Consider the following 25311-nt stretch of genomic DNA (forward strand, 5'->3'; position numbering starts at 1 on the left):
ATGACAGTAGACAAAAAACAGGTTAAAATTCACACCAGATTTCTAAGCATCCGGGTGGGCTTGTCTAAACAAGAACGTTTCCAGCAAGCGCCGAAAAGAGTGCAGTATGACAAGAGGCAGGGAGTTCCAAAGTGAAGGCAGAGCCACACTAAAGGCTTGAGCTCCTACAAAACAAGGAACGGATTTTACGTGGCACTTGGAACAGGGCCAGTTCTGTGAATGGGAGCGGTCTGAAGGCAGCCCTGTTTAGGGAAGCTTTTAATGTTCAACAGACTATTATATTTTAATATTTTGTTGGAAGCCGCCCACATGGGTGGGGTATAAATAATAAAATAGTATTATTATTATTATTATTATTATTATTATTATTATTATTATTATTAGTTGTGTGTCTCTGGGTCAGGTGATCTCACGGGTCCCACGTTGCGAAGGACCTTACAGACTAATAGTAAGCCCTTGACGTTGGTCTGGTAGCCACTGGGCAACCAGGACAGATCTCTGGGCATCGGAAGCGCCATGTTCCGACAAGGTCTTTCTCTTGCCAGCCGTTCTGCCCTTAGAAAGCCTCCTCCTTCTGTTGCAACTCTAAAATTCCTGCCCAGTCGAGGCTTTGCAGGTGTGGCTCCTTCGTTTGGACTCCTGTTTCTTTGTTCTGTGGCCCCATTTGGGATCTGGCCATGGGGACCTCCCTGGCATGGCTTTTTGTGAGAACTCAAGATGCCCCCTCTGGATCAGGCCAAAGGGGGCCCATCTACTCCAGCCTCCCGTTCTCACAGGGACCAACCGAGTGCCTATTATGGGAAGCCAGCAAGCAGGACTCAGCAAGGGCGAGATTTGCCAGGATTAATGTGTGAAGCTAGAAATGGGCGTCTTCCTTGAGAGAAACTGGGCAGAGGCGTCTCACCCTCCTGCTTCTTTGCCTCTCTCCCCCAACCAGGGGTCCAGGAGAAGAAGCTAAGCCAGGCCCAGCAAGCGGACGCAACTCAGGCTGGCGGCGACGACGATGATCTGGAAGACGAAAGTTCAGAGCCTGCTGAGCCAGCAAGGCAGGGCAGGTAAGCAAGGGGTTTGCTCCGGAGGACCCAGGACGGGCTCACTCTGCTGCTGACGTGGGGATCGGGGGGGGGGGGCACACTAAGCCGCCCTCTGTGCCCTCTGTGTGTTAGGATATTGATGTTCCGTTCCACCCTAAGCGGAACAGATATGTGGAGTTGTTGTATATCACATGCCTGTTTACATTCCAGCACAGCCTGCTGGGAACTTCCATTGTGTATAGCATTTGCTTGTGCTTTTTGCTTGGACACGAAGGGGAGCAGACATGTTTTTCCTTTGTCCTGATGCTGAATAAACTGCTTGTAAATACGCTTTGCATATGCCTCTCTCTGCCCTTCCGTTGCAAAGAGTTCTTATCTCTTTCTTGCATGCTCAGCTTCTGAAAGGCTTCTGAAGCTCTGAGTCGCAGTTTGATGCAGAACCAAGGACCGGAGTTCGCCCCGCTGCCGGCCGGTGGGCTGGGGCCTGCCAATTGCCCCCATTTCCTTGGACGCACCCCAACACCAAATCCCTGCTCTGTCTCTGCCAGCATTCAGCGGCAGGGCTGCCTCTGGCCTCCTCCCTCTGCACAAATCCAGCCAGTGCAGAGATTCCAGAACCCCAGAATTAAGCCCTTTGGACGCAGAGTTCAGCTGCCTGCTTCTGACGGCTCTTTCCTTGCATGATTTCTTGGACAGGTACTTTGAGCAGGTCACTCCACCGCCTGCGGATAGCGAGGAGGAGGAGGAGGAGGAGGAGGAGGAGGAAGAGACGCAGGACTCCGATGAGGAAGAGGGGGAGCCTGGCAAAGCCCTGAGCTCTGATGAGGAGGAGGAAGAAGAAGATGACGACGACGAGGAAGATGAAGAAGGTTGGTTTTGCCATTTCTGAGGGGTTGGATGCCAGGGCAGGTGGCAAACCCTTAAAAAGCTGGCACCTCAAAGGAGCGCCAGGAGAGACCTGTGGGGTCTGGTTAAAAAATCAATTTCAACCCAGCATTTCTCTTTCCGAAAGCTGCCAGCCCCCGCGTGAAATTTCATGGCCTCTGCTGGGAACTTGGCCCTCCTCCGCCTTGGTCTTTGGAGACTGGGCAGTGCCACCTTGCCCAGTGAGAGCGGCATAATAATAATATTTACCAAAGATTCCTGCATTGGTGAGGGTTGGACTGGATGACCCTCGGGGTCCGTTCCAACCATTCTGTGGCCTGCTCTTGCCTTTGGAGAACGCCTTGCTCATGATTTCCCTCTCCCCGGTCTGCTCCCGTTCCAGAAGCTGGCGTCCCTTCGAAGCGGAAAAAAGTCCAGAAGCTGCCATCAGACGTCACCGAAGGGAGGACCGTCTTCATCAGGTGGGCAGAGGCCATGGGCTCAGCATCGCCTTGGGAGAGAAGCCAGGAGGCTGCTGCCCTGCTCCTTCTGCATCCTTACGGGGCTTAGAGAACCCTGCTCCAACGTACATTTATGGCTGTTTCTCCTTACTACTTTTTAAGCTGATTAGCTGCTTGTCGTCTGAACGTCTCCAAGTGACTCACAGCAAAATATCTATCTGTAGACATATGTAATACCATATGGGAAGGAAGGGAAAATGGGCTGAGGTCATTCCATGCATCAATATATCGTTTAACATTCTGCATCGCGGGGGGTTGGAATATCATTGATGCTAACCCTTAGGATCTTAACATTCTGAACAAGTGCAAATATTTATATTTTCCTAAAAACCAACACAAGTTTAACAAGTGTCAGGTTCGTTCAGCAGCAATCATGTGAGTGCTTCCGTGGTTGATACTAGCCCTTAAGTTCTTAATATTCTCAGCAGGTAAAAAGGGTGTTATTACATTTGCAAAGTAAAGGAAGGATTGGACCCTGATTAAAAATCAAGACACGAGGCTTTGACCAGCAAGGCTCTCGGAGAAAAGTGCGTACACCACACCCCTCACCAGGCCATTTTATTAGCAAAAGAATCTTTTACACAGTGCTCGTAAGAACCAATCATATTTCCTTTGAGCATTTCATCAAACCCCACGTGGGGAAAAAGTTACACTACAACACTAATTAGCGTGCATATATTTTGGGGTAAATATGTTGAGAACTACAAAGGGGTAGTAAATAACTTAAGAACAAATTTGCAGATGACACCAAACTAGGAGGGGTGGCTAACACCCCAGAGGACAGGATCACACTTCAAAACGACCTTGACAGATTAGAGAACTGGGCCAAAACAAACAAGATGAATTTTAACAGGGAGAAATGTAAAGTATTGCACTTGGGCAAAAAAAATGAGAGGCACAAATACAAGATGGGTGACACCTGGCTTGAGAGCAGTACATGTGAAAAGGATCTAGGAGTCTTGGTTGACCACAAACTTGACATGAGCCAACAGTGTGACGCGGCAGCTAAAAAAGCCAATGCAATTCTGGGCTGCATCAATAGGAGTATAGCATCTAGATCAAGGGAAGTAATAGTGCCACTGTATTCTGCTCCGGTCAGACCTCACCTGGAGTACTGTGTCCAGTTCTGGGCACCACAGTTCAAGAAGGACACTGACAAACTGGAACGTGTCCAGAGGAGGGCAACCAAAATGGTCAAAGGCCTGGAAACGATGCCTTATAAGGAACGGCTAAGGGAGCTGGGCATGTTTAGCCTGGAGAAGAGGAGGTTAAGGGGTGATATGATAGCCATGTTCAAATATATAAAAGGATGTCACATAGAGGAGGGAGAAAGGTTGTTTTCTGCTGCTCCAGAGAAGCGGACACGGAGCAATGGTTCCAAACTACAAGAAAGAAGATTCCACCTAAACATTAGGAAGAACTTCCTGACAGTAAGAGCTGTTTGACAGTGGAATTTGCTGCCAAGGAGTGTGGTGGAGTCTCCTTCTTTGGAGGTCTTTAAGCAGAGGCTTGGCAACCATATGTCAGGAGTGCTCTGATGGTGTTTCCTGCTTGGCAGGGGGTTGGACTCGATGGCCCTTGTGGTCTCTTCCAACTCTATGATTCTATGAACTACAAAGGGGTGGTAAATAAGTTGAGAACTACAAAGGGGTGCATCTGGCAACCCCAGAGCTGAGAAATAAACATGATAAGAAGGATGGCCAGAAAGACCAGATCACTACTACCTTCATGTGAGATCTGTTTCCTGTCCCTAAGATTAACTATCAGAAAACTACAAAGACGAAACTGCCCAGTCTTTGAGGACACAGGACGCCTGCCTGTCTAAGTGTGTACGTGATTCGTGAAGAGCAAGGAGAAATGGGCAGCAGAGGCAAAAGGGCATGAATGTAGAATCTTATGAGATTTAATCAGAAATTATCGTCAATATATCAAACCCAGTCAACACAATGTCTTCATCGTGGACACGATGGCTTGATGCATATTTTATAATTCCTCATGGTAATCCCATCTGACCCCTACAGGGTGTTATTGGGTTGTCGCTCTTATTTTGATTATATATATATTGTGGTTTTTATGTTGACCTTTTCTGCAAACTGCCCTGAGACCTCTGGGTATAGGGCGGCATATACCATATTTTTCGCTCTATAAGACGCATTTTTTCCCTCCTAAAAAGTAAGGGGGAGTGTGTGTGCATCTTATGGAGAGAATGCAGGCTGCGCGGCTAAGCCAGAAGCCAGAACAGCGAGAGGGATCGCTACGCAGTGCTCCCTCTTGCTGTTCTGGCTTCGCCATGCGAAGCCTCTTCAGGGCACAGGGAGCCTTCATCCCGCTGCCCTTAGGAGGCTTTGCCCTCTTGCTGGTTTTTGCGGGAGTTGGGGGAAGGGACTCCACCTCCTGGAAAAGCCTGCAAGAGCCGCGTGGAGCGTGTGGTCGGCTCTTGGGGGCTTTTCCCTGAGGAGGAAAAGCCTGCAAGTGCCACACACATGCTCCTCGCGGCTCCTGAAAGGGAGCGCTGAGCAGAGCCTGGGATGCATACAGGCTCTGCTCAGCACTCCCTTAAAAGAATTTTTTTTTTCTTGCATTCCCCCTCTAAAAACTAGGTGCGTCTTATGGAGCGAAACATACAGTAAATTCAATAAACAACAACAATAAGATTTTCATATTTATCATTATCATGAAATCAAAAGCATGTTGTTGTTTTTTATCCTGTGCAAAGACTTTTTGCCAGTCCGCCCTTGCTGGGGCCCCCCAGACATGTTTTTCCCCTGGGATCCAAACCGGCTCTTGTCCTCCCTGGGTGTGGGGCGCATCTTCACGTGCCCCCTGCTTTCCCCCCTAGGAATTTGTCCTTCGACAGCGAGGAGGAGGAGCTGGGGGAGCTGCTGGAGCAGTTTGGAGATCTGAAGTACGTGCGGATCGTGCTTCACCCGGACACGGAACACTCCAAAGGTAATGGGGCTGAGACCGCGGGGGGGGGGGGTTGGAGGGGAGGGGGGCAGACTGAGCCAGAATAATTTTGTATTAGGTGGGGAGGGATGGAGTCCTCGGAGACCTGAGTTCAGATCCCGCCTCAAAAGTAGCAACTAAAAAATACCTCTTTTTTTGTCCTTCAGGGGGTGTCTGTATTATATATGTTTACATAAACATTGTTGGGGTTACATCATTCTCCTTATTTTGACCTTTATTTTTGCCAAGAACACATTTGCACAATAACTGTGTTTTATATAAGAGGCCGCTACTATCATGAGCTATACAGCACTGAATTGGTAATTTTCTGGTATTTGAGCGTGTGCCAAATAATGGCCTCTCCTTCCTGGGAGGTTTTTAAGCAGAGGCTGGATGGCCATCTGTCAGGGATGCTTCAGCTGAGATGCCTATTTAGTTAAATCCAACGCAGATATATTTCTTCCTTTCTTGGCCGTTACTACTGAGAACCGTCCAAGAGTCATTGCTTACGTAATCTGTTACACACTTCGGTGGTATGTACAGCCTCTGTATCTTCTAATGCTTGATAATGCTTAATAATGTATGAACTCTGTTTTTAGTCACAGTGTGACAGATTTATATTTGTAATTTCTACATATCAAATATTAAACCTTGTATTTGCTTTTAATGTTTAATATATTATTGTATTTTAATATTCTGTTGGAAGCCGCCCAGAGTGGCAGGGGAAACCCAGCCAGATGGGCGGGGTATAAATAATAAATTATTGTTTTTATTATTATTATTCAGCGTTCATATTTATATTATGTAGAACTATTAACAGCTGAAAAGGGACACAGGTGGCGCTGTGGGTTAAACCACAGAGCCTAGGACTTGCCAATCAGAAGGTCAGCGGTTCGAATCCCCGCGACGGGGTGAGCTCCCGTTGCTCGGTCCCTGCTCCTGCCAACGTAGCAGTTCGAAAGCACGTCAAAGTGCAAGTAGCGGGAAGGTAAACGGCATTTCCGTGTGCTGCTCTGGTTCGCCAGAAGCGGCTTAGTCATGCTGGCCACATGACCCGGAAGCTGTACGCCGGCTCCCTCAGCCAATAAAGCGAGATGAGTGCCGCAACCCCAGAGTCGGCCACGACTGGACCTAATGGCCAGGGGTCCCTTTACCTTTATTAACAGCTGAGGAAGCCCTTTGGGGTGAAACAAGGAAATATCCAGAAACCTTGTTCTGCCCTCTACCCTCCCCAGCTGCCTGAGCTAGCCTGCCTGTGTCTGCTACGCATGCTAGCCAACCTCATCAGCTGTATTGCCCGTGACATTCCGGGTACCTTTCCTTAACCACATTCAAGGACTTTGTAATATATGAATTCACACAAGAATGTATGAAGGAAGGAATATATCTGCCTTGTATTTAATTAAATAGGTTATATACCTTGCTTAAGGATTGTATAAGTTGTTCATCCTGGACTTGATTCGTATATAGTAAAGTAAAGACATTTGTTACAAACATGACCACGCAGCCTGTAGCGCTCTATACAGTCATACCTTGGGTTACAGCCGCTTCAGGTTGAGTTTTTTCAGGTTACGGACGCGCTGAAACCCGGAAGTACCAGAACGGGTTACTTCTGACTTTTGGTGGTCACGCATGCACAGAAGCACTAAATCGCGCTGTGCACAGAAGCGGCAAATCACAACCCGCGCTTGCGCAGACGCGCCACTGCGGGTTGCGAACATGCATCCCGCACGGATCACATTCGCAACCCGAGCGTCCACTGTATGTTGTAACTATTGCATCTGTGTAACAAGGTACAGTGGTACCCCTGATTGTGAACGGGATCCGTTCCGGAGGCCCGTTCGCAACCTGAAAAAAAGCAACCCGCGTCTGCGCATGCGCTGGTCGCAATTTGCCACTTCCGCGCATGCGTGTGACGTCCTTTTGAACGCATGCGCAAGCGGCGAAACCTGGAAGTAACCCTTTCTGGTACTTCCGGGTCGCCGCGGGACGCAACCCGAAAAAACACAGCCTAAAGTGGCTTTAACCCGAGGTATGACTGTATTTGTTTAGCTGAGATTCCTGCATTCCTTGAGGTCCCTTCCAAGGCTACAATTCTATGATGCCATGGGTCACTGTAAGACAGCTTCCTAAACATGCATCTCTTCTCCCCACTCCCCAAAATCCCACCACCAGGCTGTGCCTTTGCCCAGTTCCTGTCCCAGGAAGCTGCCCAGAAGTGCCTTCAGGTGGCTCAGGATGAGAGCGAGGTGAGAGCTGGGGTTTTTTTTCCCCGACGGGGTGGGAGTGTGGTAGTTCCCCTTGCCTCCACCGGGACTGGCTCGGCCTGTCTCTGGCAGTGCCCGTGGCTGCCCCTTCCTAGCCTCTCTGCGCCTCACTGTCTCTCCTTCTCCCCGGAAGGGCGGGGGGCTGCACCTGGGGGGCCGCCGCCTGCGAGTGGACCTGGCCGTCAGCCGGGAGGAAGCCCAGCAGCTGCGGAGCCAGAAGACGAAGAAACCCACCGGCACCCGGAACTTGTACCTGGCACGCGAGGGCCGTGAGTGCGAAGGAGTCGGCTGGGTGGGGCTGGATTCACCTGGGCTCACCGTGCCTTGTGTGCAGGGCGACGGGGGCGTGTTCATTCCCATGTGGAAGGGGCTTGAGGTGGCAGCAGGCTCTCCTTCCTTGGAGGTTTTTAAGCAGAGATTGGGTGGCCCTGTGTCAGGGATTCTTTAGCCACGGTTCCTGCATTGCAAGGGGTTGGGCTAGATGACCTGTGAGGGTCCCTTCCCAGTCTGTGATTCTGTCCTGCTTTTCAATGCTCCTTTTTCCTCTGCAGTGATCCGTGCTGGCACAAAAGCTGCTGAGGGGATGAGCGATGCTGACCTGGCCAAGAGGGCACGGGTAAGTTCTCTCTCTCTCTCTCTCTCTCTTTCTCTGTATGTGTGTGTGTCTGTGTCTGTTGTTGTTGTTTAGTCGTTTAGTCGTGTCCGACTCTTTGTGACCTCCTGGACCAGAGCACCCCAGGCACTCCTGTCCTCCACTGCCTCCCGCAGTTTGGTCAAACTCATGCTGGTCGCTTCGAGAACACTGTCTCACCATCTCGTCCTCTGTCATCCCCTTCTGCTTGTGCCCTCCATCTTTCCCAACATCAGGGTCTTTTCCAGGGAGTCTTCTCTTCTCAGGAGGTGGCCAAAGTCTTGGAGCCTCAGCTTCAGGATCTGTCCTTCCAGTGAGCACTCAGGGCTGATTTCATTCAGAATGGAGAGGTTTGATCTTCTTGCAGTTCATGGGACTCTCAAGAGTCTCCTCCAGCACCAGAATTCAAAAGCATCCATTCTTTGGCCATCAGCCTTCTTGATGGTCCAGCTCTCACTTCCATACATCACTACTGGGTGTCTGTGTCTAGCCCAGCCTTTCTCAAGCTTGGGACTACAACTCCCATCATCTCTGACCACCGGTCCTGCTCGCTAGGGCTGATGGGAGTTGTAGGCTCTGGGGACCCAAGGCTGATAAAGGCTGGCCTAGAAGCTCCAAGCTTTCCCTCTTTAAGGATGCCAGAAGACCCCTGCTGGGCCAGGTCGAGGTGGGTCTGCTGAATCCAGCCCATGGGTAGGCACACTAAGGCCCGGGGGCTGGATGCGGCCCAATTGCCTTCTAAATCCAGCCCACATACGATCCAGGAATCAGTGTGTTTTTGCATGAGTAGAATGTGTGTTTTTGTTTAAAATGCATCTCTGGGTTATTTATGGGGTGTAGGAATTTGTTCATTTCCACCCAAAAAAAAATGCGGCCCCCCACAAGGTCTGAGGGACAGTGGACCGGCCCCCTGCTGAAAAAAGTTTGCTGACCATCTAGCCTGTCTCTGATGGACAGGAGCCCTCTGCTGCTTACGAATTCCTGCCCCTCGCACACAGGGCCCCCCTGAGGCCCCAGACTCTCCATGTAGCAAGAGGACATCATGTTGTGTAGTTGTGGAGAGCCAAAGATTTTGCCGAATCTCTCTCTTTCTTTTTTCCTGTTTATTTCCCACATGATACCTGTTCTGCATTTGTTTACTGTGGCAGCCCTCACAACTCTGGAACTCCCTGCTTGTTGAGACGCAGAAGGCGACTTCACTGTCTTCTTTTCAGCTCCTGCTAAAACCATTCTTGTTTAGGAAAACCTGCCCAGATGCTTAGGAAGTTGATGGGAGTTAAATTTTTAAAAAACTATTTTAAACTTTTGCATGCTTTAAACAGTTCTTGATTTGATTGTTTTATCCTTTTTTAAGCCACTTTGAGTGCGGTTTTTTTTTAACACTCAAACGGCATACGAATTTTATGAATCACACGCTGTTTGAGTGTAAAAATACAGCAAGCCTCGAAGCCATTTACAAAACAATAGAAGTCTAGAAAAGTTTACAACATACAGAAAGTTAAAGCCACTAGATAGCAGACTAAAACAAATCAACCCCACCCTCCACTTTCTAAACATCTATGTGGCTCGTCTAAACACAAATGTTTTGAGCAGGCTCTGGAAAGTGTTTGGTGCCTGATATCAATTGGCAGGGAGTTCCAAAGTGTAGATGCTGCCACACTCCAAGATGGAGTTCTTGCCAACATGGAATGGCTATTAAGTGGCAGCGCCCGTTCCGTAAGTTGAAGTGGTCCAGAGATTGTCTATGGGACAAGGCGATCTCGTGGTCCCGGGTCCTTGAGGGCTTTGCACAATAACAGTAACTTGGCCCGGTAGAAAATCGGCAAGGCTTCCGTTAGCAATTGGCTGCAGCATCCTGCACGCACTGCAGCTTCTGGCTCAAGCGCGAAGGAAGCCCCACATAGAGCGCATTGCAGGAATCCTGTTGTGAAGTAACGGGCGCATGAACTCCTGCAGCCGAGCTCAGAGTTGGGGTGCGGGAGGAGGTGCTGCTTGAGAGATCTGCAATTCCTGCATTGCAGGGGGTCAGAATAGATGATCGTCAGGGATCCCTTCCCACCTGGCAGTTCTGTGATTCTGTGAAAGAATAATAATAATTTAATATTTATACCGATCCCATCTGTCTGGGTTTCCCCAGCCACTCTGGGCTGCTCCCAACAGAATATTAAAAACACACTAAAACTTCAAAAATTAAAAACTTCTCCAAACAGGGCTGCCTTCAGATGTCATCTGAAAGTCAGATAGTTGTCTATTTCCAGGGCGGGTGCCACTACCGAAAAAGCCCTGTGCCTGCTTCCCTGTAACCTCACTTCTCGCAGAGAGGTCCTCTGCGCTGGACCTCAATGTCTGGGCAGAACGATGGGGGTGGAGACGCTCCTTCAGGTATACTGGGCTGAGGCCATTTAGGGCTTTCAAGGTCAGCACCAACACTTTGAACTGTGCTTGGAAACATCCTGGGAGCCAATGTAGGTCTTTCAAGACTGGTGGTGTTATGTGGTCTCGGCGGCTGCTCCCAGTCACCAGTCTAGCTGCCACATTCTGGATTAGTTGAAGTTTCCAGGTCACTTTCAAAGGCAGCCCCACATATAGAGCACATTGCAGTAGTCCAAGCGGTTAATAACTAGAGCATGCACCACTCTGGTGAGACAGTCTGCGGGCAGGGAGGGTCTCAGCCTGCATACCAGATGGAGCTGGTAGACAGCCGCCCTGTATGCAGTTGCAATCAAAATTCATTCAACCCCCCAGGTTTCTTATCAAAATTTACAGACCTTCAGCTGTTTGCAATGAGCAAATCAAACAAAAGCCTTTGAAATAGCTCAGCTGCCCAACACAACGGACGTGGGAGATAACCTGCAAAAGCAGGAGCGTCTTCCAAGCAGAGCGGTGGGCTGGCTTTTTCCCCTTGCCCCCCCTCCCCACTCCTGGCCATCCTGCCTGCCTGCTCTGCCTCACCCCTCCGTCTTCCTCCCCCAGTTTGAGGAGCTGAAGCGCCGCAAGCTGAAGGACCAGAACATCTTCGTGTCTCGGACCAGGCTCTGCGTCCACAACCTGCCCAAAGGCGTCGACGACGTCCGGCTCCGGAAGCTGATGCTGCAGGCGGCCAAGGGAAGCCCCGGCCTCCGGCTCAAGGAGGTGAGCCTGCCTCTCAGCGCAGCCCCACCCCGCGGGGGGGTGGCAGGGATTAAGCGGGGAGGGGTGGGAGGGAACCAGCATCGCCACCCTGGAGGAAAAGCTGGGGATGAAATGACAAAACGGCTCCCGTCACTCAGATCTCCTGCCAAGAACCACCTGTTGAGCTTCTGGCTTCGTCCTCATCACGGACGCTTGAGCTGAGATTCCTGCCTTGGACTCAGGGTGGACTTGATTTAAAGCAAATTGATTTAAATCTCGACTTAAATCACTAGTCAGTAAGACTTGATTTAAATCACTAGTCCGTAAGACTTGATTTAAATGATTTTTTAACGGAAAGACTCGTTCTTGCTGGTATAATCTTAATATTTACAACCAGACGAAGGTTTCATTTTTGGAATAATAAATGTTCAGGGTATTTATTACAGTTATATAAAAAACCACTGGTTTGGTTGTACTGTTAAGAAATACACAGACAGATAATTATGAAATTATTGTGAGGTTTAATAAGTTAACCTTTTATATCTGGACAACTTTCTGCTGTACTTTATTGGAAGGAGGAAAATAGCCATTTCCTTAATAGCATTATAGCATATTTAGCCATGTTTGTTAACTGATGTGGTTAAACATTTTTTTAAAAAAAGAAAAGAAAACAGACTTGAGTTTTAGCCCACGTGAGAAACTTAAAACAAATCCTTATTTCCTGATGAACAGCCTTTGGACCATAATGTAACTTAAATGGAAAATCTTTAGAAAGGTTTTTCCTCCAAAAGCATTTTATTTTGAAAATCCAACTTAAATAAAAAAAAATCTGATTATTTTTTTTAACCCATTGATTTTTATCCATCCGGGTTGGACTGGATGACCCTTGGTTCCCTTCCAGCTCTGCGACTGTCTCTCTCTCTCTCTTCCTCTCCAGTGCCGTGTGATGCGGGACCTGAAGGCGCCCGCTGGGAAGGGGAAGGGCCAGTCCCTGGGCTATGCCTTTGTGGAGTTCCAGGAACACGAGCAGGCCCTGGCTGCCCTGCGACACCTCAACAACAACCCCCAGGTCTTTGGGGACCAGAAGGCAAGGTTCCCACCCCCCTCCCCGTTCCTTCCAGACGGGGCACCGGAAAGAGGTGGAGCAGATCCACAGAGGAGAGGGCTATAGAATATCCGTTTCTGGAGCGCGTTGCTAGTTTCCCTTTGGGGCACCTGGCTGCCCCTGTGAGAGCACGAGGCACGACTCACCTGGTGTTCTCAGGCTGCCCTTTCTCCCCGCAGCGTCCCATCGTGGAATTCTCCCTAGAGGACCGCCGGAAGTTGAAGCTGAAGGAGCAGCGAGCCCAGCGCAGCCTGGTAGGAATATTAATAATAATAATAATACTCTACCCATCTGGCTGAGGAGCAGGAGGTACCCTAGAACCCTGCAGAGTTGGAGGGGACTAGATGACCCTCGGGGGTCCCTTCCAACTCTGCGGTTCTACGATTCTTGGAATATTGCAAACGGCTCTGTGATCCTGATGCAAGATTTTGTTTTCATTTCACTTCCGTTTGTATACTGCCTTTCTATATTACTTTGCGTAAGGCAGTCTGCAAGCTGAGGAAGCAACAAAATAGGCAGCAGAGATCGCAAAACGTCTGTTCCAGGTGTAAAAAAAAGTCATACTGTAATCATAACTTTGAAATAAGCAACTTACCTCAAATAAGGCAATATTCAATAATCCATTATAACAGTAAAGTACCATCATATAATAATTAAACAGTTTACACTTAACAGTTGCAATAAAGAATTACCAAACAATAATCAATAAAAATAATGGGTGATCAGGGGGGAGAGGGGGATATTTGGTATTTGAAAGAGAATGGGTGGCCTCCCTCGCTGAGCTCCCTTGGGGTCCTGCAGTGGGACAAACCTTCCCTGCCCCCCCCTTTTCTCCTGTGCAGCAAAAGCTGAGGCAGAAGCAGCCCCCCGAGGAGGCGGCCGGCAAGCAGCCCAATGCCAGCGCCTCCGAAAAGCCGGCCAGAAGGCGGAAGAAGAAGCCCCCCAAGGCCAAAGAAGCGGAGGGGGCTTCTCAGGGGCACGAGGACCCGCCAGAGCCCCCCGAGAAGAAGCCCAGGGTCTCCCCGGCAGCCAAGCAGCAGCGTCTGGAAGCCCCCCGGCCGGCGGAGGGGGCCGTACCCTGGGCGGGTTTCCAGACGCGGGCGGAAGTGGAACAGGTGGAGCTGCCGGACGGCAGGAAGCGACGCAAAGTCCTGCCTCTGCCCTCCAAGCGGGGGCCCAAGATCAGGTAACAGCCAAAACAAGAAGGGTGGGGTGGGGAGTATATGAGCCTATTGGGGGGGGGGAGCAGGGTGCTGCATGCCCCCTGCCTTGGTTTCCCTTCCGTCTTTGCCCTTCTCTCCCCTCCCCTCGCCCCGGCCGCCCTTCACCTGCTCTGCATCCCCCCCCATATTTCCAGGAGTTTTCCCGCTAAGGGAGCACGGCCCTTGCAGTGGGGAAGCTGTTCCATCATGTGCATCCTTTCGGGGGGGATGTCCCCATGGGGGGGGCAAGATGGAGAAGTGGACAGAGCAATGGGGGCAGTTCTGGCACGGGGGGGGAGCACATTCCGGTCACTCGGAAAGCGGCGGTTTTTGCAGCAACACAACACACAGCCCTTTCCTTCCGGGCAAGGAAGAAGCACCATCCCAGTTGCAGGACGTGTTGCAGCCAGGCGAGGGCGCTGGAGGGAGAGGGTCTCTGGGGGGCCGCATTTGGCCCCTGAGCTCCAAGATCCCCACAGGGCAGGGTCTGGTAAGGGGGCTACCCAGAGCCTGTCTGCCTGGGGGTGTGCATTGAAAGGGGGGAGAGGGAGCTGGAGGGGGAGTTGGGAAGGTGGTCCGGGGGGGGGGATCAGCAGCCCCCTCTGGGGCCCTGGGTCTCCCCTGGATCAGGGAGAGCAGCCATGGCCTGGCCTCTCCCTCCGTCTGCTGAGCTGCATCTCTCTCTCTCCGCAGGAAGCGGGACAAGGGGAGAGTGAAGCCCCCCGCAAAGAAGATGGCCCCCTCCGGCCCAACGCGCAGGCAGGAGAAGATCAGCCAGGAGCCCAAGCAGGTCAGTCGGTTGTGGGGACATGGGGGGGCGCCCTCTTTCATGCCAACAGCCAAGGGTTTGTCAAGATTTACAGAACCGCCTCTCCTGGTATGCCCCGCAGAGGACCTTAAGGTCCATGAATAACCATAGTTTAGAGGTCCCAGGCCCTAAGGAAGTCAGACTATCCTCTGCCAGGGCCAGGGCCTTTTCAGTGATGGCTCCGACCTGGTGGAATGCTCTGTCCCATGATTGAACTTCCTTCCATCGGGCCTGTAAGACAATAAAACAGAAGGCTGTGATGGGTTTTAAGGTAAAGGTAAAGGGACCCCTGACCATTAGGTCCAGTCGTGGCCGACTCTGGGGTTGCGGCGCTCATCTCGCTTTACTGGCCGAGGGAGCCGGTGTACAGCTTCCGGGTCATGTGGCCAGAATGACTAAGCCGCTTCTGGAGAACCAGAGCAGCGCATGGAAATGCCGTTTACCTTCCCACTAGAGAAGTACCTATTTATCTACTTGAACTTTGAGGTGCTTTCGAACTGCTAGGTTGGCAGGAGCAGGAACCGAGCAACGGGAGCTCACCCCGTTGCGGGGCTTCGAACCGCTGACCTTCTGATCTGCAAGCCCAAGAGGCTCAGTGGTTTAGATCCCAGCACCACCCGCATCCCACGTGATGGGTTTTAGGAGCCCCTTAACGCCTGATGGAATCCAGTTAGCTCAGCTGGTTAGCGCGTGGTTGGTGCCGATAATGCCATGGTCGCGGGTTCAGTCCTTGGACTAGATGACCCTCAAGGTCCCTTCATACTGCAATTCTACGATTCTGTGAATGGACAGGTCTCTAGGAGGTGATAGAAGCTTGCCTTCGTTTATTCCTTGCAAACAGCACGCAGAAGGGTGTTTTGACCATCGGTCCTGGCGACTGGAACAGCTCATCTTCCCAAAACCAGCCGAGGGTCCCATGTTCCCCATCCCTGGCTTGAAAGATGAAGCCAGCCAATGGGATTTTTGGAGGGGGGGGGTCCTCAGGCAAGGCAACTTCCGCGTGGATCCCCGTAACCCGGAGCTGAAACTGCAAAAATTGGAGAAGCTCGGAAAACCTGGTGGATATGCCTGTCTTCTGATCCATTTGCAGAACCCTAGAATTTTGCAGAGGAGAGGGACCCTGGGGTCATCTAGTCCAACCCTCTGCGATGCAGGAAGGTTATGCTGGACAAATTTCTCCTCCCCGGGGAAAGGGGTGCCGGAGATAAAACCTCCTTTGCTGCTCTTCACCGGCTCGCTCCTCCCCTCGCCCCTGCCCCCTGGCTTTGCCCGAGTTCCCCTTCCTCCACCCTCCTTGGCCAAACCGTGGGGCGCCCCCTTCCTGACTCAGCTCTCCTCCTCCTTCTCCTCGCAGGCGCCCAGGAAGCACCCTCGGGGGAAGCGCAGCCAGGCGGAGACCCGCTTTGAGCAGCTGGTGGAGCAGTACAAACGCAAGATCCTGGGCGGCGGCGGCGGCAACAAGGCTGCGGCGTCAGCCAGGAGGAGCAAATGGTTTGAGGGCTGAGGGAGGCCCTGGGGGAGACTGGGGGCGGAGGAGCGGCTGGCTGGGGCTGAGCCCAAGCAAGGGCAGCGTCCACCCTCTCTACCCCCCATCTCTGCCATCTCGGACTACTGGACTGTGCAAGAAAGCAGCCAAGAGCCTCCTGAGCTCTCTTTGCAGGGGTGCATAGAGGGGGGGGTCTGGTCCCCAAGTGCCCCCCTTTGCTGGCCAAGGCTAGTTGGCAGATTTTTCGGGAAGCGCTTGCAGGACCCAGGATCGGGGAGAGACACACACACCAGCGGGGCAGGGCATTGCGGGTGAAAATTTGCCCCATATATTTTTGCCATCTCTGACCAAGAGAGACCTCTATTGTCGTCACTGCAAACATTTTTTAATAAAAGGGTTTTATTAAAAAATCTACCTTTCCCCCCCCCCCCCAGGAACAGAGGGAGTCTCTGGGGTCCACCTTCCTCGCTCGATCCCGGAACAGGGCTGAGGGGAGGCTCTCTGCCCCTCCAGATGTTGGGCCCTGGGCAAGGTTGGCTAGTTGGAGGGCTTGGGGGGGCAGGCCACCTCTGGCTTGCTCTATCTCCCCCCCTTCCCTGATCCCCTCCCAGCCCAAAGTCCTGCTGGGTTTTTTTACTGTTTCACTTTCGTTTATTGTAAAACAGCCAACCACATTTGGGGGAGAGAGAGGGAGCAGTTGAGAGGCAGTGTGGTGCAGTGGTCAGAGTAGTTTGACTACAGGGACCTGGTAGAGACCAGGGTTCGAATGCTCCCACTTGGCCGTGAAGCTCCCCAGGTGTGTGACCTTTGCAGGGTGAGCCCTACCCCTGCCTCTCAGCCTCGCCTGCCTTACAGGGCTGCAGTGGGGATGACACTGAGAGGAAGAGAACCACACACACCACCTGGGAGCCCCTTAGAAGGAAAAAAGGTGCAGTGAATATATAAATGAGCAGCTTCTTCCGGTTGGCCCTGGCGGGCTCCTTCTCACACTGGCTGGAGGTCGTGTGTGCACGAGTTCGAATCCACCCTTCAGCACCTTTAACGATTTCTCCTGGGATGTCCCAGCAACCCAAGGCCGGGCGTGGTGGAGCGCCAAAATCCTTCCAGCGGTTGCACGCACTGAAATATTGCTGCAAGCGCAACTGCCCGTCCCCAAATCTGTTCCAACCAGATGTTTGTGGACTCCATCAGCTCCCAGCCAGCACAGCTGGGACCGGCTGGAGTTAAGGCTGTTGTGTATCTCAGGCTTTCTGTACGTGGGGTTCAGGGAAGCCATCGCCACATTCGAAGGGTTTGAGAAATGCAGCTTCTTAAATCCCAGCGCTGCAATGCGCTCTCTGTGGGGCTTCCTGTGCATTTGACCGCGAGGCCACAGGGAGTGCAGGATGCTGCAGCACAATTGCTGCCAGGAGGGAGGCCTTGCCAGCTAAAAACACCTGTGCTTGCCCCTGGTTGCCCATTTGCTACACGGCCAAGTTCAGGGTGCTAATAATAATAATAATTTATTTATACCCATCTGGCTGAGTTTCCCCAGCCACTAAGGGCGGCTCCCCATCGAGTGTTAAAAACAATACAGCATTTAATATTAAAAACTTCCCTAAACAGGGCTGCCTTCAGATGTCTTTTAAAAATAAGATAGTGGCTTATTTCCTTGACATCTGATGGGAGGCTGTTCCGCAGGGCGGGCACCACTACCGAGAAGGCCCTCTGCCTGGTTCCCTGTAACCTCATTTCTCACAGCAAGGGAACCGCCAGAAGGCCCGCGGAGCTGGACATCAGTGTCTGGGCTGGACCATGGGGGTGGAGACGCTCCTTCAGGTCTACTGGGCCGAAGCCGTTGAGGGCTTTAAAGATCAGACCAACATTTTGAATTGTGCTTGGAAACATATTGGGAGCCAATGTAGGTCTTTCAAGACCGGTGTTATGTGGTTTCGGCGGCCGCTCCCAGTCCCCAGTCTAGCTGCCGCATTCTGGATTAATCGTAGTTTCCAGGTCACCTTCAAAGGTAGCCCCACATAGAGCGCATTGCAGTAGTCCAAGCGGGAGATAACCAGAGCATGCACCTCTCTGGCAAGACAGTCCGCGGGCAGGGAGGGTCTCAGCCTGTGTCCCAGATGGAGCTGGTAGACAGCTGTCCTGTATGCAGTTGCAATCAAAATTCATTCAACCCCCCAGGTTTCTTATCAAAATTTACAGACCTTCAGCTGTTTGCAATGAGCAAATCAAACAAAAGCCCTTGGAAATAGCTCAGCTGCCTAACACAACAGACGCTTCCAGTGGTTCCCCCAGATTCAGCTGAAATTGCAACTTCAAATGACTTCCACAGTCTCCCTCTCCTGATACCGGCCTTTCCCAAAGCCAGGCGTTGGGGGGTCTCCAAATTCCTCTGGTTCGTTTCCGTACATCTCCACCAGGTAGCAGTGCTGCTCCATCCTTGACCGCATTCGGCCAGGACAGATGAGAGAAAGTAACCTCTTTGCCCAGAGGGGAGAGTGTTGCTCTTGTGCTCGGATCCTGACACTGGTTTCCCTTTGGGGCATCTGGTCGGCCACTGTGAGAACAGGATGTTCGACCAGAGGGGCCATGGGCCCGATCCACCGGGCTCTCCTTGTGCTCTTAACATTCCACGGTCTTTTTTTCTGCCGAGTTCTCAGTGGAGATGTGAATGGGCTTCCTTGCCTGCCAGAGGCAGCTGTGGCTTCCGAGCTCCTGACTCATTTTCCTTCCTTATTTATTAAAATTCCGTCTTGCCCTCCCTCCCCAAGGAGCCCTGGGCAGCAAAGCAATAAAAACCCGTACAGTTAAGAATGAAACCATATTGCAAACATCCGGAAAGCATTTTTGAATGTTAAGAAAGCTGGGTTTAATGCCATGTGGCGCTACGGTCAAGTGTGAGGATTTCTGCTCGAATGGACATTCTCCCCCTCTCCCCTCCCTCCCCCCCAAAAAAAACCTGTTCCGGGGTTTTCCCCAACCCCCTGGAGCAGGTTTGGGGAGGGCGTGGGACTCCCATCGCGGAGAGGTGGAAAGTCCCACTGTGCAAATGGGGATCCGTGTGCTGACTTGTTTGCAGGATCCCTACGGTTTTTTAAGTTGGCCTGTCGTACTGGCAGGGCTGGGAGAGTCTGACCAGGAGATCCGAGGGGGAGGTTTGGGGTTTGCAAGAGAGGCAGGGCCTGTTTGAATTCACATCACCCTCTGCCTGAAAAACAGCTATGTAGATTTTTGAGGGCAGCGATGCTTTGCTTGCTTCCTGCCTGCCTGTCAGATTTTGAAAATCTGTGCAGAATAGTAGGGTGTCTGCCTAGCAACATGGGGTTTTTTTCAGGATGGGGGTCTCTTCCAGTTCTTGGGTTCCCGTATCTGTGGGGGTAGAACAAGCTTTCCCAACCAGTCCCTGTGTCTAGTCCAGGCATAGGCAAACTTGGCCGTCCAGATGTTTTGGGACTACAACTCCCATGATCCCTAGCTAACAGGACCAGTGGATGATGGGAGTTGTAGTACCCAAAGCATCTGGAGGGCCGAGTTTGCCTATGCCTGGTCTAGGCAATGGCTGACTGGTCAAGCGCCACTATTAGCAGAACTGAAGATGTTGCTCTCTGCCATTGAACAAAAAGCTGCTAGAGGGAGGAACACAGAACCATAGAATCACAAAACGGAGGGTATCCAGTCCAACCCCCTGCAATGCAGGAATCTCAGCTCAGGCATCCATGACAGACGGCCGTCCATCCTCTGCTCTTCCTGGTGTTGAGTCGGAAACCCCTTTCTTGTGCCTTGAAGTCATGGGTTCGAGTCCTGCCCTCCAGAGCAGGAGAAAGCAAGCTTGCTCCCTCTTCCATGTGACAGGCCTTGAGATATGTCAAGATGGTTCTCCTATCTCCTCTCAGTCTCCTCTTCTCCAGGCTAAACGTAACCTTCTCAGGTGGAAGGCATGACTCATCACCCACTAGCCTGCCCCTTCTATAGAGAACCAAGAGATCGCTTTCTGAAAACTTTGTTCACACAAGGAAGCAGGCACACCTGGCAGAAGCTGCTTGGTTTCTTTTGAGAGGCTATAAGAGCTTCACAACACAGTGGCCCTCTATGCACTGGCTGCAAAAGAAGCAAACAAAATCAGGAAAAAGGAGTTAGATTAAATCACACTAAGTCGTGGTGATTAATAGGTATAACTTTGAATCAATCTGGATTTGAGTTTGTTGGTTTCTCTAGTAACTTCTCTTATCTCATGGTTGTTGGCAAATTGGATTTTAAAATGGCAAAAGAATATTAGAATGGGAGCTATTGGGGATGCACAAAGGAAGCTATTTTAATGCTCAGGAACATGGCAAAGTCTTTTAAATGTTAGGGGTTTTTATATTATGGATAGATGTTCTCTATTATTTTATTAATACTATTGCCTAATACAGGTTTGTCATGGCCTTTGGCTGGAGCAATAAACTTTTGAACTTGAAACTTGAACTTGAATTAATACGTTAATCTTTCCTGGGATGGCTCAGCTGGTAGAGCAGGAGACTCTTAACCTCAAGGTCGTGGGTTTGAGCCCCATGTTGGGCAAAAGATCCCTGCACTGCAGGGGGTTAGACTAGAAGACCTTTGGGTCTGCAACTCTTATGAATTCTGTGGATGCGAGTCCTTAATCATGTAAAGCTGTGACTTCTGGGCCGTTATGAACCACAGACTTGAAAGGGAATCTGTCCAGTGGTCCTTAGTGAAACAGATTCAGATTCTCTCTCTCCCCCCTCCCCGTATGTGTAAACCACTTGCCTGGTAGCCCTGCGCTTAACACAAAAGGCAAAGTCTCTTTCCCACCTTCGGCTTTCAGAGGGAATGTTCCCCGAGTTGGCAAGGCTCGTTTGACAACAGGCTCCTTCCGTGCCAAGTTAAAGGTAAGGGGACCCCTGACCGTTAGGTCCAGTCGTGACAGACTCTGGGGTTGCGGCGCTCATCTCACTCTATAGGCCGAGGGAGCCGGCGTACAGCTTCCGGGTCATGTGGCCAGCAGGACTAAGCCGCTTCTGGCGAACCAGAGCAGCGCACGGAAATGCCGTTTACCTTCCTGCCGGAGCAGTACCTATTTATCTACTTGAACTTTGACGTGCTTTCGAATTGCTAGGTTGGCAGGAGCAGGGACCGAGCAACGGGAGCTCACCCCATCGCGGGGATTCGAACTGCCGACCTTCTGATCGGCAAGTCCTAGGCTCTGTGATTTAGACCACAGTGCCATCCGTGCCAAGTGCTGGGAGCTTTCCCCATTCCTCCAGGACCCACGCAGGCAATCGAGTGCATCTCACATCTTGGTTTATAGATGCCTGCTTTTCTGCTTTGGAATGGCTTTAAAAAACACTTTCATTTAAAATCTTTTTAAATGTAGTCAGCTGCTTCAGTGTGTTCTGTGATTTAGCGGTACAGAAAAACTTTCATAAATAAGAAATAAATAACAAGGCAGCCCAGCGGCTTTGCGACAGCTGCTGCTGCTGCTCCCTCTGGTCCTCTGCTGCCAGAAGCCCTTTGCCAGCCAAGCTGCCTTCTGGCTGGGTCTCTCCCCCAGCCGCTGTGCCTCCTTGGCGGATGGCCTGATGCGTTCCTGGCTTCTCACCTGCCATGAAGGTGGGGAGAGAGATCCCTGGCCCTGGCGCGGGCTCTGGCACCATCCCCTCTTGGCAGTGCCAGGTGTGGGAGAGCAGGGTGTCCCGGGGAGGTGACAGCCGTCCTTGTCACCTGTGGCTGCCAGTGGCACAGGCTTAGCCAGCCCAGTGAGTCGGATGCCTCTTACGCACCAGAGCGCCCCAGGGGAACTGGCACCTCAGGCAAATTTCTGGGAAGGGGCAAGGCCAGCCGCTCTCCCTCGCTGGGTAATTGAGAGCAGAGACACGTGGCGTTATAACTGCAAGCTGATGCAAGAGAAATGCACGGGGAGATGGGGATGTGGGAGAGAGCCCTGACTCACTGGTTCTGATCCTGCTCTTGCTCCTGCTTCAGAAGCCAGCGGTGCTGGCTTTTGGAGGCACTGTGGTTCTTGAGCATCTGTTGCAGAATTATAGAGTTGGAAGGGACCTCCCGGGGCCATCTAGACCAGCCCCCTGCATGCAGGAGGAACAAGCATCCCGTTAGTTACAGGTAGGGGATGCAGGTGGCACTGGGTTAAACCACAGAGCCTAGGACTTGCTGATCGGAAGGTCAGCGGTTCAAATCCCCGCAACGGGGTGAGCTCCTGTTGCTCGGTCCCTGCTCCTGCCAACCTAGCAGTTCGAAAGCGCGTCAAAGTGCAAGTAGATAAATAGGTACCGCTCCGGCGGGAAGGTAAATGGCGTTTCCGTGCGCTGCTCTGGTTTGCCAGAAGCGGCTTAGTCCTGCTGGCCACATGACCCGGAAGCTCCCTCGGCCAATAAAGCGAGATGAGCGCCGCAACCCCAGAGTCGGCCACGACTGGACCTAACAGTCAGGGGTACCTTTACCTTTAGGTAGCCATGTTGGTCTGCTGTAGTCTAAACAAAATTAAAAAAAATTCCTTCCAGTAGCACCTTAGAGACCAACTAAGTTTGTTATTGGTATGAGCTTTCATGTGCATGCACACTTTTTCAGATACACACATAAAGCATCCCTTTATTCCACTTTGCAGGCCTTACATGAGAGAGCTAATGCCCTGGCTCCCATTGTGGGTGGTTCAACCCCCCCCCCCCCGGGGGACAGTAGGATTACATACCAGGTTGCTAAGAGCCAAGGGGGCGCTGAAGATGCAAATAAGTACATTAGAACCTCAGATGAGCTGGCCGGATCAGGCCAATGGCCCACCTAGTTGCAGCCCAGTAGACCTGAAGGATATACCCCCCTCCGTTCAGCCCGGACACTGAGGTCCAGCTCCAAAGGCCTGGTGTTTCCCTCACTCCGAGAAGTGAGGTTACAGGGAACCAGGCAGAGGGCCTTCTCGGTGGTGGCACCTGCCCTGTGGAACACCCTCCTATCAGATGTCAAGGAAAGAAACAACTACCTGACTTTTAGAAGACATCTGAAGGCAGCCCTGTTTAGGGAAGTTTCTAAACTTTGATGTTTTATCATGCTTTTAATTCTGTTGGGACCCACCCAGAATGGCTCCCAACAGAATTATTTATACCCCGCCCAGATGGGCAGGGTATAAATAATAAAATAGTAGTAGTAGTAGTGGGATGCGGGTGGTGCTGTAGTCTAAACCACAGAGCCTGGGGCTTGCTGATCAGAAGGTTGGCAGTTCGAATCCCCGCGACAGGGTGAGCTCCCGTCGCTCTGTCCCAGCTCCTGCCAACTTAGCAGTTTGAAAGCACATCAAAGTGCAAGTAGATAAATAGGTACCGCTCCGGCGGGAAGGTAAACGGTATTTCCGTGCGCTGCTCTGGTTCGCCAGAAGCGGCTCAGTCATGCTGACCACATGACCCGGAAGCTGTACACCGGCTTCCTTGGCCAATAAAGCGAGATGAGTGCCGCAACCCCAGAGTCGTCTGCAACTGGACTTACCGTATTTTTCGCTCTGTAAGACGCACTTTTTCCCTCCTAAAAAGTAGGGGAAATGTGTGGGCGTCTTATGGAGAGAATGCAGGTTGCGCAGCTATCCCAGAAGCCAGAACAGCAAGAGGTTGCTGTTCTGGCTTCTGGGATTCAGAATATTTTTTTTCTTGTTTTCCTCCTCCATAAACTAGGTGCGTCTTGTGGTCTGGTGTGTCTTATAGAGCGAAAAATATGGTAATGGTCAGGGGTCCTTTTACCTTTACCTTTAGTAGTGGTAGTAGTATCCTGCTCTCACAGTGGCTGACTAGATGGCCCAATAGGAAACCCACAAGGAAGACCTCAGAACCAGAACAGTGGTATAGCATGAGGGGGCCCCACAGGGGCGCAAAATTGTTTGGGGCACAAAATTTCAACATCCGGTGCTGCCTCCATACAGCTGCGCTCTTCTGGCCGGTGCTGGGCTCTGTTAAAAACGGCTTATCCATGCAAACCAGGAAGTAACCCCTCCAGACAACGAAGTGACTCTTGGAGGGCTGCCTGGGGGGCGATGGATGTCTCCTGCCCACCTCTCTGTCTCTGTAGCTGGAGGTAGCTGTGCTTCTGAATCCCAGTTGCTGGAAACCGCAGGGGGGGGAGAGTTGCTCTTGTGTTCGAATCCTGCTTGCTGCTTTTTGCAGAGGCGAATGTGCAGAGGAGGTGGCGGCGGAGGAGTGATACTGGCTTGTTTCGTTCTTGTTTTTATTATGTATTTTGTGTTATCTTGCATTTTTATGCCATGAAGCCCCCTGAGATTTGCAGATGAAGCAGGGTACACAAGTTCAATAAATAAACTGTTCAGCCACGGTGAGAAAAGATTGCTGACTCACGTGGGCCATTGGCCTTGTCTTGCAGGCTCATCTCATGGGATTTATTCATTTCCTTTTCTGCATGCATTAGATGCCCAGTAGCTCTTGCCCTTCCTGGAGGCCTTCGCTCCTTGCCTGAAGACAGACAGCTCTTTCCCATGCCAAACCCAAACCCCTCTGACCGATCACGTCAACTTCAAATTAACTCCCCAAATTCCAGGGAAACGGTTCTCATCCCGACACACAAACCTACTGCGGTTAAACTGGAGCATAGTCCCCGAATGCTGACTTGCTGGTCGATCTCCTCCTCACGTCACGGCTGACGTCAAGCACCTTCGCCATTTCATGCCTCTCGCTTTGCCTCATTAAAATCTCCGTCTCCTGTCTGCCAGGGAAGCTCCCGGAGGCCCCCCCAAACGCTCGCATTGGGCTGGCCCGGGCAACGCAGTCTGGGCCAGGAGCCCAGGATCTGTTTCCTCACCCCGAGGCTGGAAGGGAGCCGTTTTCTCCTTGGCTCAGGCGAGAGCCAAGCTCTGCGTCATGGTGAAATAGGATGAGGGTGACGGGGGCGGGCAGGTTGTCCTAGACCCAAGGGCCTGGTGGCCTTGCTGGGACGGGTTGTGGGGGGAGGCTGTAGGCAGCCGTGAGCATTCCTTCCGTTGTGGGGCACAAATGCATTCGCATGCACCTTCTCTCTCTCCCCCTTCCCCAATTCCATGCGGTTTCAACCTTCCTCCTATTAGAACAGCTGGCCTGCCCCGATTTAAATTTTGCTCTATTTTTATCATCTTTTGTTTTGCTTGCGAGCTTCCTTCGAAGGGCATCTCCTCGGGAAAGGCAGCCTCGGAATGTTTCAAGGAAGCAAAATGAAGATAAGGCTCTTCTCCAAGCGAGGGGCTTCTGCAACCATGAGCGTGCCCAAACGTCACCCTCCAGCCTTGAAACCTCTTGTTTAAAATAAGAAGCAAGGGAATGTGCGGTGGTGACCAGAGGCATCCGCTATGGAGGTCAG

General features: G+C 51.5%; 2 protein-coding genes across 4 annotated transcripts in view; one reads left to right on the plus strand and one right to left on the minus strand.

The window, feature by feature from the left end:
• RBM28 (RNA binding motif protein 28) overlaps window positions 1-20427 on the plus strand; it is a 29851-nt gene extending 9424 nt beyond the window's left edge. Inside the window, exons 7-19 of one of the 3 annotated variants that reach the window (XM_083572708.1) lie at window positions 938-1055; window positions 1731-1903; window positions 2302-2380; window positions 5259-5368; window positions 7541-7614; window positions 7766-7901; window positions 8184-8248; window positions 11237-11395; window positions 12312-12461; window positions 12659-12733; window positions 13322-13665; window positions 14375-14471; window positions 15844-20427. In XM_083572708.1, the coding sequence (XP_083428834.1) occupies window positions 938-1055; window positions 1731-1903; window positions 2302-2380; window positions 5259-5368; window positions 7541-7614; window positions 7766-7901; window positions 8184-8248; window positions 11237-11395; window positions 12312-12461; window positions 12659-12733; window positions 13322-13665; window positions 14375-14471; window positions 15844-15993 (1730 nt within the window). In that variant the 3' untranslated portion in view covers window positions 15994-20427. The remainder of the gene's footprint in view (window positions 1-937; window positions 1056-1730; window positions 1904-2301; window positions 2381-5258; window positions 5369-7540; window positions 7615-7765; window positions 7902-8183; window positions 8249-11236; window positions 11396-12311; window positions 12462-12658; window positions 12734-13321; window positions 13666-14374; window positions 14472-15843) is intronic. The other 2 variants (XM_083572709.1, XM_083572710.1) reach the window with 2 other exon arrangements.
• The window catches only part of PPP6R2 (protein phosphatase 6 regulatory subunit 2), a 1004265-nt gene that overhangs the window by 13687 nt on the left and 965267 nt on the right, over window positions 1-25311 (minus strand). The gene's annotated exons all lie outside the window — the stretch shown is intronic.

Source organism: Podarcis filfolensis, assembly GCF_964270895.1.
Source record: "Podarcis filfolensis genome assembly, chromosome: 10".
Classification (NCBI taxonomy): Eukaryota; Metazoa; Chordata; class Lepidosauria; order Squamata; family Lacertidae; genus Podarcis; species Podarcis filfolensis.